The sequence below is a fragment of the Poecilia reticulata genome, chromosome 17 (genome assembly GCF_904066995.2).
Source record: "Poecilia reticulata chromosome 17, P_reticulata-male-v2, whole genome shotgun sequence".
In the NCBI taxonomy this organism is placed as follows: Eukaryota; Metazoa; Chordata; class Actinopteri; order Cyprinodontiformes; family Poeciliidae; genus Poecilia; species Poecilia reticulata.
The window spans coordinates 356,916-379,944 of NC_088846.1; the positions used below are offsets into that span (position 1 = coordinate 356,916).

The 23,029-nt window shown below is 37.9% G+C and overlaps 1 protein-coding gene across 2 annotated transcripts; it reads left to right on the top strand.

Moving 5' to 3' along the window:
- Window positions 1-2,581: 2,581 nt before the first annotated feature.
- Window positions 2,582-21,752, top strand: c17h5orf22 (chromosome 17 C5orf22 homolog). Of its 2 annotated transcripts, XM_017310225.2 has the most exons (11): window positions 2,582-2,790; window positions 3,383-3,528; window positions 5,615-5,764; window positions 7,332-7,465; window positions 11,062-11,363; window positions 12,013-12,075; window positions 16,796-16,917; window positions 17,287-17,353; window positions 18,733-18,872; window positions 18,955-19,115; window positions 21,230-21,752. In XM_017310225.2, the coding sequence occupies exons 1-10, from the start codon at window positions 2,722-2,724 to the stop codon at window positions 19,109-19,111; spliced, it is 1,350 nt and encodes a 449-aa protein (XP_017165714.1). In that variant the 5' UTR covers window positions 2,582-2,721; the 3' UTR covers window positions 19,112-19,115; window positions 21,230-21,752. The 2 variants fall into 2 exon arrangements, with proteins under 2 accessions (XP_017165714.1, XP_008431802.1); XM_008433580.3 differs by lacking the exon at window positions 21,230-21,752 and having other exon boundaries at window positions 18,955-19,344.
- The last annotated feature ends 1,277 nt before the right edge of the window (window positions 21,753-23,029 follow it).

The window sequence follows — 23,029 nt, forward strand, 5'->3', positions numbered from 1 at the left end:
ATTTTTTGTAAACGTGTCCGGATACCAGTTTTTTCCCAACCAAGTACAAGAAATTCAGTTGAAATACTTGTTGATATCAAGTAACGATATTGAGTCATTAGCAAGTTAGTACTTATACTTCACACAATAACTTTTGAAAACAAACTCATTTTATTCAGAAGTCTGACTCTTCTTTTTAATATTACTATCACTATTGTAGATGTTTTGATTTTTATAGCCATGGGAATAGAAATTATTTTCACAGGCGTCTAAGAAAAATTTAATGAACATTCAATTTAAAATCTGTAGGCCTAACAGCAGCCAATCAGAGTGGAAAACATATTCTTATTTTGTGCCATTTTCTAGTTGTTAAATCTTCCACAAAATGACCAGATAAAAGATGAACAACATGCCAGTTTAAACTTTGATCTATTTGCAAAACGACTGAGCTCTGCAACATTAAAACATGGATAGAACTGTAACTACATTAATCATAACTCTTCTTCTCTTCAGTGTTTGTCAGTTTCTGGTGGTGCAGCTCTGTGCTGCCTTCAGGAGAATGGGACATCAGAGCATCATCCATAAAACTTCACCCTCATGGCATTTATTGTTCAAACCAGAGCTTTCAGTGGAAAAACTAAAGTTCCAGATCCTTTTAATGCCATACAAATATGAGACAGAAACATGGATTATATCTTTATATAGACCTGTCTATTGATTATAGATTAATAGTTTTACTGGACAGAAATGACAAAGAACAAATCTGGTTCTTAATCAAATCCTAATGAGTCAAATTCAAAGTGTCATGGAGTCATCAGCCTCATGACATTAACACTGACATGAAAAATAATATTGAAGAAATAAAAATATCAAATCTAATTAAAAACATAAATAAGTGATCAGTTCTTTACTGTTATGGTCTGTAAGATATATTTATTCTCAGTACTAGATGTGGTCTCAACAAACCCATGACACTTCAACAATATTATTTTACCTTTTATCTGGAAATAGTGTCTGTTTATTCTTGCCATACAGTCTCTGTATTAATTATTGCTCTAAAGGTCTTGCCATACCAGTTTATTCCTCTGTATTTACTTTAATTTCTTAGTTTATTCTTGCATTTTGTTCTTCATTCATTTCCATTTAGTTTCATTTGATTAGTTTTATCCTCTCTTGGTTTATTGCTATGTCCACTTTAGTTTCTTTCCTGTTGCTACATTTATTTTATTGTTTATTGACCATCAGTAATCTTCAATCATCACCTGCTGCTCTGTCTAATCATCATGTTTCACATCATGTGTTGATTTTTCACTGTTCAGCGTCAGATTCTCTGTTTTTATGCCATAATTCACATCTAGTTCGTCGCTCCGTTTTATGTCCCGTTTCTCCTGTTTCAGAGTTTTGCTCAATGTGCTCGTCGTGTTTTTAAGCCCCTAAGGTGCAGGGCGGTCGGGAAGCGTGTCGATGGGGAAAAGGCAGACTGACATAAACCTTTTAAAACAACGGAAACAATTTCTGCATTCTGATTGTTGAAATGTAAAGTGCTGTGTTGTTCTATCACCTCGTTTCATATCGGACCACTTACAGCACTGTGTTAACGCTATAAAATGAACGCTCTCTATCGTGGTATCAGCCATGGAGGGATTTCTTGATTTAAATGGGTTCATTTTTCAGAGGGATACTCAGTGAGGGTATCGTGATTTTAGCTACCAGTAGCAGGAGAACAGGGCTGCACAGTGGCGCAGTTGGTAGAGCTGTTGCCTTGCAGCAAGAAGGTTCTGGGTTCGATTCCCGGCCTGGGGTCTTTCTGCATGGAGTTTGCATGTTCTCCCTGTGCGTGCGTGGGTTTTCTCCGGGTACTCCGGTTTCCTCCCACAGTCTAAAAACATGACTGTCAGGTTAATTGGCCTCTCCAAATTGTCCCTAGGTATGAGTGTGTGTGTGCATGGTTGTTTGTCCTGTGTGTCTCTGTGTTGCCCTGTGACAGACTGGCTACCTGTCCAGGGTGTACCCGCCTCTCGCCCGAGACGTTGGCTGGAGATGGGCACCAGCACCCCTCCCGACCCCACTGAGGGAAAAAGGGTGCAAGAAAATGGATGGATGGATGGAGTAGCAGGAGAACGGAGCTGCCCCAAGAAGCTAACAGAAGCTACAAACACTGAATAGAAGAAGAGCTGCCATCGATACAGTTGCAGCCAAGCATGATTTAATGTTACACAATACAGTTTTACCAAGTTGCTCAAAGTTTAAACTGGCATTGTTGTTCATTTAAGGTGTAAAGTTTACCTTCGACCAAACGCCCCCCAAAGGCATCCCAGCGCCCCCCTTTTGTAAAAATGTCCGCCAGCGCCCCCTGCCGTCCTCTGAACGCCCCCTGGGCTTTGCGGTACCGCCCACGTTGAGAACAGCTACTCTAGTCAGTGGAGTAAATTGCATCTGTGTAACTCAATTATCGCAGCTAACATAAAGCGTGACTTGATAAAACATCTCCTCTATGAGGACATTGATGACATATACAAATATTTCCTTATGTGTAGTATTATTTGATTTGTTTATGAATAAGTGACAGAACCTTTCTGTTCCATTCTTGTTTCTAACCGGCGATATAAACTCTGCTGCGCGAATTTCCGGTTACTTTTCGCTCGCGGACATGACTGCACTCTTCGTACAAAAAGGGTTACTGCTAGCTTGCTCAAGTCAATCTGATTAAAGAGTCCGTTAGGTCAACAACTTCATACAGAAATGAGTACCTTGGCGCGGAAAAGGTTCTACGATAAGCTGCCTGTGTGGATAGTGGAGGACCACCACCATGTAAGGATGTTTGTCTTCGGTCTGTGACTACAGAACCAACATGAAACTGGTCGAATAGTGCCAGATATGACAGCAACCAGCTCAATACAAGTAGCTGGACTGTTGAAATTCAAACCTTTGAGAACGTATCTTTATTCTTTACTGACCGCTATCCGAAAGAAATCAAATAAGATTCTCTCATATGGATAATGTCAAACTGACTGAATGAAAACTAAGATATTCAGTCCTGAACAAAAACATTAGTTCAGGTTAATTTACAGATTACCCATTTAAATAATTACTTCAATAATGTCTGGAGAATAATACATATGGACTTTACTGTCGCTCCGTGAGGAAATTGAACTCCATCAGAATCAAGTGACGGGGATATGGAAGCGTACATGTACACATAATAGTAAAAATCAGATGGAGACTGTAAGAAAGAAAGTAAATTCCACCAATACAACAGGCACAGATTTTTAATTTAATTATATGGGTTATTTATCTGTACAATTAACAAATGGTGACAGATTAGTGTAATATATATTTTTTTGTTTTGATAAATGTTATATAGTAAAACAATATTGTGTGTAAATTCTATATATTGTTGCAGGTGGTCCATCACATCTATCGAGCCATTGCATCAAGACATCTTCCACTCAACAACATCAGACTGGTTCATTTAGACTCCCATCCTGACCTCCTTATCCCTGTCAACATGCCTGCTGACACAGTATTTGAAAAGGAGAAACTCCTCAGGTAAGAGCAGCAGAATAATACATTGTTGTTTTCACAGTTGGGAGAAATAAATTTAAAATCTGTTGGTACATTTCAGTGCAAGAAGAAGTAGTAGAAGAAAAATATAGATTCCAAAAGAATCCTTCTATTAAACGGGACAGAAGGCAGCAAAACTATTGCAACAAAAATTTGTAAAAAAATAAAAATAATAATTATGCAATCAGTTTGTTCAATAACTGACCTAGAGACATGAATATTAGGAAGTAGTTTAGAACATGTTGACAAACCTTTTCAAACATATTATAAAACATTATTCACAAAACCGAACAAAGATTTTAAAATATTTCTTGATTGATTAGGTTAATTCACAATTGGACAATGACAGAATAAAAGTTTAACAAAGCCCCATATAAAACAGACTTGATGCTAGCGGTAAAAAAATTACAAAACACCCAGTACAGACAGTCTACCATCTGAGTAGCATAAGGCTTTTGAAGAATTGTCTTTATATTACGAAAGTCATTAAAATGGACTGTAGTAAAAATGACAATACCGCCATCATTGCCTGAAGCAATTATAAGAGTTATGCCCAAAAAAGGCAATAATAAAACATTATGCAACTCGTAATGTTCGTGAACCAAGATTATAAATAATATGCCTCTGTCATGTCCAATAGGCTGAAGGCAGTTTTCTCAGAGCTCATTGATGAGGACCAAGCTGGTTTTGTCAGTGACCAACAAACTCAGAACAATGTAAGACAGGGGTGCCCAAAGTCGGTCGTTGAGGGCCGGCATCCTGCATGTTTTAATTCTCTCCCTGGTGATAGTAGCAACCATTTCAATATTCTTCTTAGGCCTCTAATGAGCTATCATTTGATCCAGGTGCATTAAACCAGGGAGAGAACTAAAACATGCAGGATGCCGGCCCTCCAGGACCCACTTTGGGCACCCCTGATGTAAGACGTTCCCTTCATTTGATTGAAACCAGGGCAAGATCGCTGCGCCCATGTGAAGTGTAGCCCAGGTAGAGCAAACCTCTGACAAACAAACATTGCTATAATGGTGAAGGTGGTGATGATCACAGAGCTACCTGAGACATTTGATGAGGCCTTTTTGCTTGTTCAGCCAACATTAAGGCATAGAAGACAAGACAAACTCAAAACTCGTAATGCTTGCACTCAAACTTCTGCTCTTTTTCATATATTCTCTGTACTCTCTCAAACATTTCTCCTCACGCTCAAAATTCTCTCTGCTCAAATAAAGACTCCGCTAGCAGACCTCTCTGTTCGCTTGCAAATCCTTTCCTGCTCTCGCTCTTGAAAAAAAGTACCGTTGCCTGACAACCTCTCAGCCAATAAAAGGAAAGTGTTATACTGGGTGTGTTTGTTTCCTTCTAGTGGGTGCACCCGTGTGGCTGCTATTGATTGTAGCAACCTGCTACAATCAATGTAGGTATTGTAGCAGGTTGCTACAATACCTACAGTTTTTTTGCTCTGTTGCAACTTAGAGATAAAGATTTTGCCCATCCAAGTCTGCGATCAGTAACTTTGTGTTGACTTACATGACGTACAGCAAGTGTGTTCTCTTCCTCACTATCTGCCAGCAGTGCGCTACTGATCAATTACTAACAACTTTCTGATATTGGGCAGGAGTTTGTTCACCCAACCAAAGAAACTTTTTTTGCATGCAGTTTGAGAGTTGAACAGATGCACACATTTTGGTTTGGTACATGTAAAAAACTGAACATGTGCCTTATTTGTTTGACCATCGTAGAACAAGTTTATGTTTTAACTAAGTGCAGACTTCTTAAGAGGTGTGAAGATGTTTTAAAAAGTTTTGACACTTTTTAAGTATGTGACAGTTTGGCAAACCTCAAGACCTGATCCCTGAAAAAAACTGGCAGCGGACAAATAAGGGACTGAATCATCACACCAGGGACGAATGTTATTTTACCGAGTTTTAGACTGGTACATTTGTTTTTAGGAAACTTTAAAAGGAATCAGGCCTGCTGTTCAAAGGGTTGTGTTTTTTCTCCTACCTTCATTTTGCTGAATCTGCTCAAATATATGGACACTTGATAAGAGTTGTATTTTTCTTTTGTCTTTTAGTGAGCTGAGTATAGAAAACTGGATAATGCCTATGGTGTATGCTGGTCATCTGAGCTACGTGGTGTGGCTGCATCCTTACTGGTGTCAACAGATCAGTGAAGGAGAGCACACATTCAATGTTGGCAGAGACTCATCTACTACAACCATCAGGTAAGATAAACATAGATAATAAATGGTTATTTTTGTTAAAAGGAATGTGTATCTATTACTAGGTCAGTCTAGTTCAGGGTGGGGGATTCACTCTGAGGCTTCAGACCCACAAGTGGCCCTTTAGTTCCTCCACTGTGGCTCTTTTACAACAAAACAAAATAAAGAATTTGTCTTGAATTATAAAGGTAATAAGAGCGTGTAATTTTAGCACAGCTAAATTTTAGCACTGCTAAAATTACACTTGCAATATCTGAATAGAGTGTCTACAATAGAAGGACAGCAATGTTTTGAGACTTGTAGAAGTATTTTTTTTAGCTTCAAGTTGTGTACTTTACCTTTTTAAGTGGGCTGTGTATCTTTCATCATACATCTTTCTGTTATATAAAGGCATCACTCACCTGGTCTAATTTTACAACTAATACTTAATAGTTTTTTTTCCCTTTGTAAACTTTAAATGATCCATTTTGTCATGAAATTTGAAAATAGAACTTTTCGTTTTATTTACTTTGCTTTCAAAACAAACATTTTAATTTAGTGTTGTTTTAAAAACTGAAATTTGTCTTTTTTTGTGGCTCAAGACAAATTTTATTTTGTGGGAGCGGGGCAAAAGTGGCTCTTTGAATTTAAAAGATTGCTGACCTCTCTTGTCAGATTCCCCATCCCAAAGTGTCCCAGGATCAAAGGGATGTCGAGTTGCAGACAAATGACTGGAAAGCATGTTGGCAAGGGACCATTTGAGCCTTAATGCTTTACATTTTATTTAATTCAGTTTATTAACAAAATTGACAACTTGTCATCTCAAGGCACTTTATGAAAAAGGCAGTTCAATCCATTAACATATCCATTCCAATTAATTCTAGTTATCAACCAATAAAGTCATGTTCAGTTTATTATTATCACTGGTCACATTTTTAATATAAGGAAACTCAGCAGATCCCATCGAGTCATTGACTTGCAGAATTCACTCCTTCCGGATGGACATGTAGCAACGGAAGACAACCGCTTGCTTTGTGTCATTGACTATACAGCAATCCCTCATGCAGAACATGCATGCAGGAAAAAACCTCCAACATCTCCAACAACCATACCCACACCTTACTGGGTATTTAAGAATACAGAGCATACACATAAAAGAAACAGAAGCACTGATCCAGGAGTACTTTCAGTGTTAGAGAAAAGTAAAAACATCTGGATGTAGCTTCTTCAGCAGCTTCATTTCAGAGAGAAACACAGCTTAACAAATAAGCTCAGAGCTGGTCTTAAAGGTTAAAGGATGAAAGACAGCATGTACTGTTAGTTGCGACAAAATCTCTGCCGATAATTATGTCTAGGAGAGAGACGGGGTTAAACATCGAAAGACGGAGCCAAGAGAATAACTATATCAAGTTGTTGGGAACAGCAGTTGAGCCGATGACCCCTCCAGGAAGTTGTCACAGCTAAACAGAACCCCAGACTTTGTGCAGTTTTTACAGTAAAAATTTGAGATCCTCTATTCTCAGTTTCTCTAGTAAAAAACAGAACAGAAGGTTAAAGGTTACGTCATCTCTGTCCTGTTATTATTTTCCAGGTTGACCAGTACAGAGAACTACTTCCTCAGCGATGGTCTGTATGTTTGTGACGAGCTGCTGGAGAACTCAAAAAGTCTCAGACTGAACATAGTCAAAGTAAATCCTGTCAAAACATCAACTGGGCCACTTCCAGGTACCTTCAAGAAGTGATTACATCTTTTAAGTTTGAACTAGCTTTGAGCTAAATTTATTTTCATAGGAAAGATTAGGTGGTTGTGAGCTCTATTTTCCCAAAATATTTTAATTGGCATCAACACCTTAACTGTAACCCAACAAACACTTGAATTCAAGTCAGTCAATCCTTAAGGACAGCGGTGTTATGTTTTCATTAAATTGCATCTGAACTGTTTTTGGGGTAACAGGTAAGGGGTTAAAAAGCATAAACTTTGATCAGCTAATTTATGTAGGAGCCATTTATACTCTTCGTTTGCATGTTTCATTGGTATTTTGACATTTTTCTTATATTCATTCAGATTGAAAGTTCTCATCACCACAATCTCCTGCTTCCTGCACAGATTTTCTATCACATGGAAGATGTGACAATCTTTAGTTGGCAAACACTACTTATAATCACTAACTAGTGATTAACTAGACATTCATGGCTTTGCATAAATTAAAGTTACAGTGGAGGTTCACATTCTGTCAATGTGATTCTGCAACAATTGTTCAGCTGGTCCAATGGGCACAGTGTGATACATTCACTACTTTTACTTTAAACATTTTTTTCAGTAAGTTAACTGTCTTGCACAGTAAGGAACTTTACATAAAAGTCTTTATGTTTTCTAGATTGTTAATCATTTACAAGTAAATGTTACCTATATGGACTGTGATATGAAATGGCATGTCAACAGTGGATAGAAGGAGCAGGTCTAAAAAGTGCATAGTGCCCTGCTGAGAAGCCAGAGTGATGTTTTTTACCTTAGTTAAAAAAACATGATAAGCCATTTTTAAATGTTTTATGCTTTTAATGTGATATAAATCCCATACAATTCAACTGCAAAGTAAACAAATATGTTCATGAGAAATATATAAAATAATACCCTTATGGTATTTCATGGGGTGAATTAGGTTGCATTCACACTGCAGGCGGAAGTGACCCAATTCCGATTTTGTTTTTGACGTAATACGACCAATATCTGATCTTTTCATGACAGTCTGAACAGAACAGAATTCTTTTCAAATGTAACCCGAATGTGAAGTTACTTGCATATTCAATACGTATCCGATTCAAATGATTTAAACCTAATGTTCAGGTCGCATTCATCCGAACTGAACGTCACTGATACTCAACGACAACTAGGCCTGTCGCGATAAACGATAAATCAATTAATCGGACGATAAAAAAACCTATCGAGATCATTTTAATTATCGTCTTTATCGTCTCTTCCTGCCTTTTTTTCTTTCTGTTGATGACGCTGAATGAAAAAGGCTCAAAGAAGCTCTTCACTGACCCTCCCTTCCTCATTTCCTTAGTCTAATGTCAAGCACACAAAGTTGTCGGTCCATTTTCAAAACCTGAGAGACATTAGCCGACAGAAATCTTAGGTATAGCGGTTCGATCGTGCCGTGTGGTGTCCAGCCACACAGCCATTATTTTGGACTTGTAGCCCAAAATAATGGGTACAAGTCCAGTTAACTAATTTTAATATCAGGCATTAATCAATGTTTTACTAGAATCTACCTGTGATGCATGTGGCTCAGCGTAAAGTCCTGACTGAATGAAAATAATTATAACCTATTTATGTCACGTTAACGAAGAACAGCTGAAAAGTTACCGGGTTCATCAACTGAGGTAGCAATTTGGCTCCAACTCCTCCCCTTATCATTTCTATATTCTTTGCACGAAATGTTACATAAATATTAATGTTTCCACATATCATCTCCGATGTCCGCTGGACTTTGGGTTGCGCCGTGTCAGCTGTTTGGGATTCCCCTCCGTAATTTCCCCTCAGAAAACATGGAGGAGAATCCGCGCCTTCTGATTGGCTACCTGCCACATTCAGCTTTAAGCTCCCAGTCGGGGAAAACCCCTGATTTAGATCGGAGCGGCCACGACGATCTACCGTAACACACCACACACTGCAGGATGATCGGTTAGATCGGCCAATGATCTAAGATTGTCATAAGGGGAAAATAGAGGCAAAAAATGGTGTAGTGTGAACTACTGCATTAGGTAGTCGGATGTGCCGGTTTTCTCCATTTAAATCTAGAGATTACTGAAGGGCAATACAGACTTCATAATCTGCACTCTTTTGGTTGAATGCAGTATTTATTTCTACTTTGGCTTTATGTTGTTTAGTTTTTATTCAAGTACGTTTTTTGTTAATGGAGACTGAGAATCCATTTTATTTTTGTTTTTGGTTGTTTTGTTTATTTAGTTGATCAGTTTCAGTGTTACGTGTCCTTTTGAAAATAAATATCAGGAAATCGCATGTATTATTAGTCATTTCCATTAAATCAGTGTCAAAAGGTCTTGAAACAATATTATCGTTTATCGCAATAATTTCTTTAGACAATTAATCGTCCAGCAAAATGTGTTATCGTGACATGCCTAACGACAACTATGACGGACTATAATGAGGATTAAGGTGTTAATATGCTGCTCCGGTTGGACAACAACTTCAAATATGTAAGCTAAGCTCCACTGTTAGCCTCCATGTTTACTTCCGCAAACACTGAGCACTTCTTCTTTTTATGGCGGTTGGCTGAGAAGTCTGATGCTATTGCGCCCTCTACTGCGCATGCGGGACACTTTCAGGTCGTTTGCCCATTCAGACTGCAGAACACATACAGGTCGCATGTGTGCGGCAGTGTGAACGGCCCCTGCAAAAAATCGGATTTGACAAAAAAATTGGATTTGGGTCACTTCAAGCTGCAGTGTGCTAAGATAACTTGCCATGCCTCAACTTGGGAACTTTTACCCACACTACCTGTCACAAATCTGTATGAATATGACATGGTTTGTCTACAGTTTTTTTTCTGGTGTCGTAAGGATTTAAAAACAGATGCGTTTCGGAATTTGACTTGCTCTTTACAAAATAATGAAATGAATTAGGGTAGGTGAAAACATTTGTCTTCTGCAATGTCTTCTGGTGAAAACATTGTTTATTGGTTGGATTTATGCTTGCACTTGCTAGGTTGTGCTTAACGAACTGAAGACCTTTTTCATGGTCAGGTTTTGGGTTAGGACTTTGGTATTTTGAATTGTTTTTAAAGTCATCAGCTGAAGCAAACCCTTAATTCTATGTCAAAAAGTTATCCCAGACCCCACATTTTCCTACTTAATGTTTTTATTTGCGTGTGTTCTGTGGTATATTTCAAGCTGTTCTTTCAGTGTTGAATGACATCTTTTTACAGTGACTCCCATCCGATACTTTGGAAACTCAAAGCTAACTATGCTTTGAATGGAAGACTGAAGGCTAACACTGTTAAAGGGTGTCCACATATGTATTTGTCTGTATGTTTTAAAGGCCACATTTGCTACCAACACATTTCAAAAAAATATTTTTTATGTTTTGTCCTTCAAATGTGGAATATTTTTTCGAGCTTATTCATTGTCGTCAATTTTTTTTAGTTTTGTTACTTTTTACAACCAATAACTTTCTGTCAAAACAAATAAATGTTAGAAAATAGATGTTATATTTTTTATTTAACATGTAAATGTTTAAATAATTTAACTTCTTATAATTTTCCTTGATATTTTCTTGTTCATCTGACTCTGGGTTTCAGGGCATGACACAGAGAGGGATTCTGTGACACATATATCCAAAAAAGCTCGAACAGATCTGAGAGGGGAAGGGGAACCTTCATCTGTAACAACTCCTACACTGCTGCCAACAGAGGACAGCAACTTACAGAGAAAGCTGAGCAGCAATTGCACAGACTTTGGAGATGAAGATAAAGATGAAGGATCAACTAGTTATGTTGTTAGGAGATTGGCTACATTTCTCAGTGAAACGGATCCATACATCCTAGATATTGATTTGGATTTCTTCTCCTGTAAAAACCCTTTTAAAGAAATATACACGCAGGTATCTCATCTATGCTTGAATGTTGTTCTTCCAACAAGTTGATCTGTGTTTCCAAATGTGTTTGACCCAGAAAATAATATTTTTGTAAAAAAATAAGGGTTGACTTCTGCAACACTTGCAGATGAGCAAAAAAATGATTAATATCCCAGGCAGACTGACATTTAGTTTTGTTTCCCATTCGACCAAGAAGTTAGATTCTGGTTGGAAATGACACAGGCCTCTTCCAAAAGACAAGACAATGTACAAGGGTTTTCATTGTGGAAAATAACAATTTCAACTGTCATTGACAAATGGAAAAAAATTGCAATGTCTTTAAATGTTGTTCATACCTTTATCAATTATCAGAGCAACCATTATTTATCTCATCAGTCATGATGTGATAAATACACGTCATGTATTTATCACATGATGTAATAAATACATGGGGTCAAATAAAATTCTTTATAAATTCAAGCTTGTACATTGAGTACAGCTTCATGGATGGGGTAGGGAGGGTGGGGGATGGGGGGTTGCCACTAGGTGGTTCACCCAGGGCCACCTCTGAGTGTGTCTATGCTATTCTTATACATGTAATCTATAATAATCTTACTGTAGTCTGGAATCAAAGGTATCATTTTAGACTAACCTGATAACTGTAATTTTTTTCCAGGAAGAGTATTCCATCCTCAAGAAGCTCTACTACTTCAGAGAACCAAGGATGGGTGCTGATCAGGTTAGAATAGTCTAACTCATGTCAGTTGCAGAAAAACTTAGTAACAGGAAAATGTATCTGTTTATAATAAACTGTAGGATAAGAGGTAATACACATAATTTTTCTGTGGAAAAATTAAGAGGCCACTTAAAATGATAATTTCCTCTGATTTTACTCTATCCCTTTATAGGTATATGTTTGAGTAAAATGAATATTGTTGGTCGAAGTAAAAAAGATGCAGTGGTTTCAGACCTCAAATTGCAAAGAAAACAAGTTCATATTCACTTAGAAACAACAATACTAATGTACTCATGTTACAGATACACACACACACACACCCACACACACACACACACACACACACACACACACACACACACACACATATATATATATATATATATATATATATATATATATATATATATATATACAGTACAGACCAAAAGTTTGGACACACCTACTCATTCAATGAGTTTCCTTTATTTTCATAGCTATTGACATTGTAGATTCACACTAAAGGCATCAAAACTATGAATTAACACATGTGGAAATATGTACTAAGCAAAAAAGTGTAAAACAACTGAAAGTACACCTTATATTCTAGTTTCTTCAAAGTAGCAACCTTTTGCTGTGATTACTGCTTTGCACACTCTGCATTCTCTTGATGAGTTTCAAGAGGTCGTCACCTGAAATGGTTTTCACTTCACAGGTTGTGCCCTGTCAGGTTAATAAGTGGGTTTTCTTGCCTTATAAATGGGGTTGGGACCATCAGTTGTGTTGTGCAGAAGTCATGTGGACACACAGCTGATAATCCTACTGAATAGAGTGTTAGAATTTGTATTATGGCAAGACAAAAGCAGCTCAGTAAAGAAAAACGAGTGGCCATCATTACCTTAAGAAATGAAGGTCAGTCAGTTCGAAAAATTGGGAGAACTTTGAAAGTGTCCCCAAGTGCAGTCGCAAAAACCATCAAGCGCCACAAAGAAACTGGCTCACATGAGGACCGCCCCAGGAAAGGAAGACCAAGAGTCACCTCTGCTGCCGAGGATAAGTTCATCCGAGTCACCTGCCTCAGAAATCGCAGGTTAACAGCAGCTCAGATTAGAGACCTGGTCAATGCCACACAGAGTTCTAGCAGCAGACACATCTCTGCATCAACTGTTAAGAGGAGACTGAGTGAATCAGGCCTTCATGGTAGAATAGCTGCTAGGAAACCACTGGTAAGGACAGGCAACAAGCAGACGAGACTTGTTTGGGCTAAAGAACACAAGGAATGGACATTAGACCAGTGGAAATCTGTCCTTTGGTCTGATGAGTCCAAATTTGAGATCTTTGGTTCCAACCACCGTGTCTTTGTGCGTCGCAGAAAAGGTGAAGGGATGGACTCTACATGCCTGGTTCCCACCGTGAAGCATGAAGGAGGAGGTGTGATGGTGTGGGGGTGCTTTGCTGGTGACACTGTTGGGGATTTATTCAAAATTGAAGGCATACTGAACCAGCATGGCTACCACAGCATCTTGCAGCAGCATGCTATTCAATCCGGTTTGCGTTTAGTTGGAACATCATTTATTTTTCAACAGGACAATGACGCCAAACACACCTCCAGGCTGTGTAAGGGCTATTTGACCAAGAAGGAGAGTGATGGGGTGCTGCGCCAGATGACCTGGCCTCCACAGTCACCGGACCTGAACCCAATCGAGATGGTTTGGGGTGAGCTGGACCGCAGAGTGAAGGCAAAAGGGCCAACAAGTGCTAAGCATCCCTGGGAACTCCATTGGAAGACCATTTCAGGTGTCGACCTCTAGAAGTTCTTCAAGAGAATGCCAAGAGTGAGCGAAGCAGTAATCAAAGCAAAAGGTGGCTACTTTGAAGAACCTAGAATATAAGACATGTTGTCAGTTGTTTCACACATTTTTGTTAAGTAAATAATTCCACATGTGTTAATTCATAGTTTTGATGCCTTCAGTGTGAATCTACAAATTTTCAGTCATGAAAATGAAGAAAACTCTTTGAATGAGTAGGTGTGTCCAAACTTTTGGTCTGTACTAGAGGTGTGCTGATCGATCGGTCACCGATCATAATCGGTCCAATTTTCGTGATAAAGTGTATGATCGGTGATCAGCGATCATTGGCTATTGTTGCCGATACCGATCACCTGCATCTCATTTCTCAGCCTGCCTGTGCAGCTGGTCTCCTCTTTCCTTCACACTGCGCAAACGCGCAGCAACAAATCCTAAGCGATGTTGAACTATAACGCACTGAGTGAATGGGGAAGTTTGCGTGTTGCGGCGGAAAATTGAAGCACGTCAAAATACATCAACACAACGAAGCTAATACGACATAAAAACAATGCCATACTTGATGGAGTTTGGCTACATCGAGGCTCACTGCAGTAAAAAAGACATATGGAGGATCAGATAGCAGGTAAAGCAGCGCACAGCTACAAACACTCACCCGGATTATTAGCATGACGGTCAGAAAGCTAAACAAATAACCCATAAAATTATTTAAGTCTTGGAGCTGCGATGTAAGACGCTGGTTCTGTTCTCACTGTTGAACCGCTGCTACGCTACAGGTAGTGATATTTGACAGACGGAGCTCCGCTTCTGCTCCACCTGGTAGTGACTCTCACACCGAACCTCTGCTTAAAGCTGCAGCATCTAACCTAAAAAAATACATTTTACATACGTATTAAAACTTTTGCTGTCCTAACAAGAGACAGATAATCTCTAAAAAAAAATAATCGATCTCCTCCCTGTTCTGCATAATTACTCTGCTCAGTCAGAAACAGCCACTCAGAACTAGCAGTAATCAGCTAGCCACCATGCTAACAGGAAGTTGTCATTCAGTAACTCAGGATTGTTTATTGTAATGGATCCTGTATTTGCCTTTGAATGTTAAGTTTTATACTTGAATTTTTTTGGCAATGTTGAGAGGTTTTATTTTGGCTCTTTGCATTATTTAGCCTCTTCAGAGCCTCCATATGTTATCAGTCTGTTAAAGATAGTTTTATTGATAGCAGTACAATTTGCACAATGCCTGTTTTGTTTTTTTTCTTGGAAAAATTTATTAAAAACAAGTTTTTGTCTAAATTAAGGTGAATTCATGCTTCCTTTTTCCACATAATGTAACCGGTAGTGTTTATCATAAAAAATAAAAATAAAAATTATGTGATTGGCATCGGTGATCGGTATCGGTGATCGGTATCGGCAGGAAAAAACCTGATCGGCACATCTCTAGTCTGTACATATATATATGACCTTTAACCTCTACAACACACTTGAAAAACTGTTCTGTTAGCCTTTTCCTAAAGTCTTTGTAGCCACACCTTCCAGAATAAGTCATGATCCACAGAGCTTCCAAAGCATCAGATGGACCTCATGATTCAAAGATATCAGTCAGATGAAGACTACAAAAGAATTCCCAAGGAATTAAATATACCATGGAACACAGTGAAGACTGTCATCCTCAAGTGGAGAAAATATGGCACAACAGTGACGTTACAAACAACAGGATATCCATTCAACGTTGGTGATGAGACAAGAGGAAAAGCGGTCAAGGAGGCTGCCAAGATGCTGACATCAACACTGAAGGAGCTGCTGGAATTTATGTCAAGTACAAGGGTGTACTACATGTAACAACTACCTCCCATGTTCTTCATACGTTTGGAAATCATAACACATTTTCACACGTGTGAAAACCAAGGTTGAACTTTTTGGACATAATTCCAAAAGATATATTTGGTGCAAAAACAACACAGCTCATCACCAAAAGAACATCATACCTGCAGTGAAGCATGGTGATGGCAGAATCATGCTCAGGGGGCTGTTTTTCATCAGTTGGACCTGGGGCCTCAATCCAGAGGGCATTATATACAGTTCCAAGTACCAGTTAGTGTTGGCACAAAACCTTTGGCCTTCTGTCAGTAAGCTAAAGATGAAGAGGAACTTCATCTTTCAACAGGACGATAACCCAAAACACACATCTAACAACAAAAGGATGTCCATACCAGAATGAGGTGGAAGCTTTGGACTGGCCAAGTCAGAATCCCATCGAACATCTGTGGGCTCACCTGAAGAGGGCTGTGCACAGGAGATGCTCTCGCAATCTGTCAGATTTGGAGCGATTTTGCAAAATAGAGTGGGCAAATATTGCCACATCAAGATGTGTCACATTGACAGGCTCCAACCCAAAAAGACTGAGTGTTGTAATAAAAGCCAAAGGTGGTGCAACAAAATATTAGTTAAAGGTTGTGCACATTTATGCAACCAGGTTATTTAACATTTTCTATTTTGTATTTCACCCCTTTAAAGGTTTCAGTTGGTTTTTCAATTGCATTATGCAGATTATTAGGTCACATTAAAGGTGGAAAAGTTGTGAAATTATTTGTATTGCTGTCATTTTTTTACATCAAGAAAACCTGGCATTTGAACATTTGTATAGACTTTTTATAACTTTTATAACCATTGTATCAATCTCTCTCTCTCTCCGTAAGGACCATTTCATAACAAATACAATGTTGCATTGACTGACTGCTCCTTATGGGGCCCAGAGAGAAGTGCTATTTTTGGTTTGGGGGTTAGATTTAGGACTAAGGTTTTAATTAAGTTTAGGTTAGGGTTAGACATGTACAGGCAATAGTAAGGATAGGGTTAAGCTTCAGTGAATGGAAGTCAATGCAAAGTCCAGGTGAAGATAGAAAGACACACTGTGTGTGTACGTGTGTGTGTGTCTGAAGGCAGAGCTGGAGGAGTGTGTAGATCACCGTATTCATCAGTTAGAGGACCTGGAGGCGGCATTCGCTGATCTGCTGGAAGATGATGGAGAACAGACGGTTACACAATGGGCATCTAAACCAGGGTACAGTTCCTCTGCTTTTATGTCATTAGAAAATGTCTGCAGCTCAGCTGCATGTAAGTGAATGATGACAACTTTGTACAATTTACTATGCATGTCAAAGGTTAACTTTTTTGTCCACACATTTGTCATCCTCACCCTGATAGGTAGGTAAAACAAGTTAATTTGTCCAGTACCAATCACACACTGGATAACTTCATCATATTTGTATCTGTGTGTTGGACTAAGAGACCAAAATCTGTGGCTGCATGTCGCATGCTGGCAGCTGCTGCTGCATTATTAATGTCATCTTTACACTTCAGTTCACAACTGTAAAAATGATCTCTTCTGTCTTGAAACAGTCATTGTGTCACTTTACTTATTTCTTTTTAGCATGTCTTCATTAGACCAACTGGTTTCCAGTTTGAAGGCAAGAAATCCTTCACCTGACTATGAAATGGTAAGCATCAAAATGTGGTAAGAATTCTTCTATTTTCCTAAAGCTGCTGTTTACCACCTTGCCATCCAGGTTGCCATTCATATACAAATTGATTTACATGAGTCTAAACATGAAAAAATGCCGCCATGTACTTAAAGTCTGTATTGTGGTTCAATGGCTTGTATATATCCTGAATATCTGTGATGCTCTGTACACAGCATGTGTTGAGCCCAAAGTAGTCAAATAATTATTTGCTGAATTATCTCTGAAAATGGGTCAAACCAGCCTAAAGTACTGTAAACCAGAGGCCCCAAAGCTGTGATTTAAAATATCAGATTTTAATGAAAATGAAAAGTGCTGCACAATGTTGCTTATTGCCGAGGTCTTTAGGGAAGCCATTTATTACGTTTATGAAGCCAGATTAAAACGGATATCTTTATGAAGAAATCTTTAGATGTTGATGAAAGTTTCTACACCTTTGACTTAATGGAGGGTTTCTGGATGGTTGTCAAGTGAGGGGCCATTCGAGGGCCCCCAAGAACAGTTGACCATATAAACAAGGATTTCATAATCAAATATATATTATTGCTTGAACTGCCTTGTTGCTGAAAAAATGCTATATAAATAAAACAAATTTTTCTAAAAAAAAATTACAACTTTATCATGAAATTGTGTGTTTTTGTTAATATAAACACATCATTTCTAAAAAATAATAATAAAAAAATCTGCTCCACTTAGAGGGGTCCCCTGGTGGCCCTGGGGTCCTAAGCAGCCACTTACTTTGCTTATGCCCTGGGGTGGTCCTGACCATTGAATGCGTGGTTCTGCAGGTTCATTTTCATGCTTTGGGTCAGACTCTGACTCCAACATGTAAGGTTGGATAGATGAGTCTTCTACTGTTGACATCTTTAATAAACTTGGAAATAAAAGTTTCTCTGCCGGTTGATAACTGTATCGCTGCTATCAAACTACAAAAATTGCCAAATGCGGTGAAGTGGAGCACTCTGCAACCTGGAGGGGGACGGAGCCTGAATGTCTCATTCAAATGAAGAAAAAAACGCAGCAAAACAAGTTGCTCAAAAAATGAGCCTCAAAACTGGAGTAATCCAGGATCTGTGGAGCCTCAATAATGAGGCATTGAATTCTAATTTATATAGATCATCAGTGGATGATTTGCATGTGAAAAGAAAGGATTTAAAAGCTTTAAGGTGTCACTGGCACAATGAAACCCATTACATGATTTAAAAAGATGAACTACTGTCTAAAAACTGACAGACATGGACAATCAGGATAACAGTCTGAATCTGTGTTAAAACATTTTGCTGTTTTCCTCCTAACCTTTAAATCTGGTTTTATCGCGGTTTTTTTTGCCTGCTTCAACCAATCACTGCATGACTCAGGTTCACCAAGCAGGCCTGACCTGTGACTCAGATGAGCTGCCGCATCACATCAGTACCGAGGAGGAGATCGATGGACTGATTTCTGCTGTGCAGCTTGTCCTGAAAGCTCTGCCCACACCGACTCTGGTGACCATGTCAAGGTAAAGATTAACACTCGGTCCACAAGATCTGATTGGAGAGAAAATGAAAGAGTGAATGTAAATCTCTGTCTTGTGTTGACAGGTCTAGTCTAGATGAATACTGCCCAGCTGAGCAGGTGGATTCAGTTCAAAGTAGAGTTCTGGATGTACTAGAGGCATTGTATGGTGACCTTGATGTGCATAAAGACTACAAAAGCAGCAATAAAGACTCTAAGGACTGCCAGCCAAGCACATCTTAAACTGGTACACAAACAATTTATCTTGAACTCAAACAAATTTGGCTCAAAGTGAAAAAAAGAGTTACTGTGAATTGTCTGTTTCAAACTGTTTGTACTTTTCCCAGTTTTGGTCATTGTGTCCCCAAGACTGGGGAATAGAAATTGCTGTCTTTTAAGTGACGTTTTGTACCCTCTTGAGATTTAAAGAAATGTGACTGTATGAGCCCAATAAATAAAATTGATTTGACCAGGAATCATAATTTTTCATGTTAACCTTAGATGAGGAAAAAAGAAACTAGACAGTTGCCCAGTGGTCCAGAGTCCTGTCCAATTTATGTGTTCGCATCCACCTGAATAATATGTAGTTGCGACCCTGCCATCTACCATGACATTCTAGAGCAGGGGTCCCCAAACCTTTTCCTGTGAGGGCCACATAACTTTTCCCTTCTCTTATCATGAAATTATTGTTAAAAGATTTATCGGAGGTAATCAATGAAACACAATCCGGTTTTTTAAGTGGAAGACTTATTCATAATAACATTAGATTGGTTCTGGATTTATTAGATTATACTGATTATGTTGATAAGGGTTTTATACTCTTTCTTGACTTTTGCAAGGCCTTTGACTCAGTTGAGCATTCCTTTATTCTTAATACTTTGCAGCATTTTGGTTTTGGTGAAAAATTCAACACCATCATCAAGATGCTCCACTGTGACCAGTGGAGCATCTACACATTATTCAGCTGGATGCGAAAACGTAGATCGCTGAGGTGTTGGCTATTTTAATTAAGAATAGTAACTTGACTGGTTTTGACATATTAGGTAATCAGTTAATAATTAGTCAATTGGCTGATGATACGACTTTGTTCCTAAAAGATGAATCTCAAATTCTCTTAGCACTGAACATTATCAACGACTTCTCCAAGGCTTCTGGTTTAAAACTAAATTTAGATAAAAGTGTATTATTTGATCTGAAGGATCGATCTACTCTGTCAATATGTAACCTTAAGGTGTGTAAAGAGGTGAAATATTTAGGTGTTGTGTCTAGAGATAAATCATTAATAATTCAAATGATTAAATAATTAATGTTCAAAATAATTAAGAATATTAATAGTTTAAATTTCAACTTTATTTGGAGAAATAAATGTCATTATATTGCAAAACAGGATTTGATTAAATCATATGAAGATGGTGGAGGCAATGCCAGAGATTCTGATGTTATGAATGGAATGTTAAAAATAAAAAGGCTTAAATTGTGTTTGCAGAATCTAAATTCCATTTGGTTTGTTTTTTCCAATATGGTCTTTAAAAAATTGATTTCCTGATAAGATGTGATTTTGTGATCTTAGAAGATTCAAACTTTCAGATTTTCATCAACAGGCTGAAGCTCATCTTCAAACAACTTCACTCCAATATGGAACAATAGATATATTGATCAATAGAAAATCATTTCTTATTGAGAATTGGTTTCATAAAGGTGTGTGGGCTGTTGCTCACTTTTTGGATGCAAATGGTGACATTTTACAGCATTCTGAGTTTTGTGATAAATTTCAATTATATTGTATCCAGGCAAAATACAAAAGAATCATCAAAGCCTTCCCTCGTCAACTTGTATCCATGGTCAGACAAGATTTATTGTATTCTAAGGTTTGTCCTCGTTTAAGGACTCTTGATTGAAAATGTTGATTTTTGTGATGTCAAATGCAATAATAAGTTTATAAGAAGCCATTTATCCAGTTATTGTGCCCCCGATGCTTAAAAGAGAGTATATCCTTAGAGACTTTCACAAAGAACAAATTAAAAATATTAGATCAAAATATTTATGTTTTCCACTTCCTTCCAAAATAAAAGACATGCAATTTAAAATGTTAAACAAAATGTATCCAACTAACAACTTCCTGAGACACAGGTTTAAAATGGATGTGGATTCTGTGAAAAAGTTACTGAAGATTTAAATCACCAGTTTTTCTCGTGTGAAGTTGTTCAGACTTTTTGGCAAAAGATCTTAATCAGTTTATCATCAGCCATGGTACAATTAGCAGATATAACCATACAAGATGTTAAATTTGGTATCTTCATCAATGATCACTTCATTGACTGTGGAATAAATAATGTTTTATTGTTACCTACCTCGGGGAAGACCCAGGACACGCTGGAGGGATTACGTCTCTCGGCTGGCCTGGGAACGCCTTGGGATTCCCCCGGAGGAGCTGGAAGAAGTGGCTGAGGAGAGGGAAGTCTGGGCCTCCCTTCTGAAGCTGCTGCCCCCGTGACCCGACCCCGGATAAGCGGAAGAAAATGGATGGATGGATGGATGTTACCTAAATTTCACATAAATGTCGCTCGCTTTTCTAAAACTATTCTTAACTTTAGACAGTGGATGATTTAAACTTGTTTTATAAATCTTTATGTCTAGTAAAGTAAAAAAAATGTGTTTAAGTTGTCCAATATTTTGAAAAGTTTCATACTTTAATATACTGCCCTGTTGTATGTTTTTTATTTTTCATTTTGTTTTGTATCGTTTATGTCTTTATTCATTTATTTTTTTCTTTTTCTCTTTCCCAGTTGTTGTCTGGCTCTGTTGACACTTTGTTTGTTCTGTGATCTTATAATGTATACATTACGGTACCCTTATGAATCTGATTGTATGTTTATATAATAAATTTTAAAAAACAAAAAAACTTTTCCCTTCTCTAGTGGGAGCCGGAGTCAGTTTGTAACAGAAAAAGTGACGATTGCAGGAGTGTCTACATGTAAAAATGTATTGTTTTCCAGAAAGCACAATCAAATAACTCTCTCTGGGTTCTTCACAGAACAAAAGTCAGAAAATAAATAATAACACTATTAATGAAATAAATAATAATCAAATAATCCTCTCTGGGTTCTTCACAGAAAAAATCCAGGAAATAACACTATTTATGAAATAAATACCGTATTTCCCGGACTATAAGCCGCACCTCCAAAGTTTCTCTAAAAAAAAAAACAGTAAACATACACTTAAAAGCCACAGATTTCTCTGCCGCTCCAGGTTTTCCACAACAATCCAGCAGCAGCAGAGGGGGGCGGACACCCAAATTTTGAGTCACAACAGGTCAATTGAATATCACATTTATTACGTTGAAAAAGAAAAAGTTGCCAAGTTTAGATTTAACTGAACTGATTATGGTAGTTTCTGAACGGTAACAGTAAAAGTGCTGATCTTTCGTGTTGCTACTAGCATGTGCTAAATGAAAATGGCCGCTTTCTTCTTCTTCTCCTTTAGATTTCAACAGCAGCTTGCATCCATTATTGTTGCGCTACTGCTTAACCTCATGCTGTAGACGCCGCAGAGGAAATGGGAAAATCCACAACTTCTTTCGCTAGGAGTTTTTTTCTGCAAACTGAAATAAACAGCTTCATTTAATGATTCAAATTTTAGGTAAAGAAAATAATTCACTAGATGTCCATTTTATGTAGGGGGAACATATTATTTCAGGTGGCTTAAGCAGCTAAAATATTTTCTTCCTCCATCCTAACTTTGTCCAAACAGAGCAAATGTTTTCAAACTTGCATAATTTCTTGTTGATCATAAGGGGAATTAACGCAGTAAAAGACTTTGCTGGTAAATTCTTTTGTTTCCATTTTAAGGGGGGGAACACATTATTTCAGGCAGCTGAAATATCCATTCTCTCCTCTTATTTTTTGGGAAATAAAAAGCACTTGTTTCCAAATTCTCAAAAAATATTATGTGTGATATCATACTAGACATTTCCTTAATCCAGTTATGTCATATTTTACATTAGAACGGGATTTACCAAAAAGTTTACACTCTGATCTTTTCAGGAAGTCTTTATTTTTGTGCCCTGCTATCGGCCAGCTTCCCTCCCTTATCAGAAAAGAAAAATTATAAATGCACACAACGTGTTGGAAACCTGTGTTTGTTGACTGACTTTTATTTGTC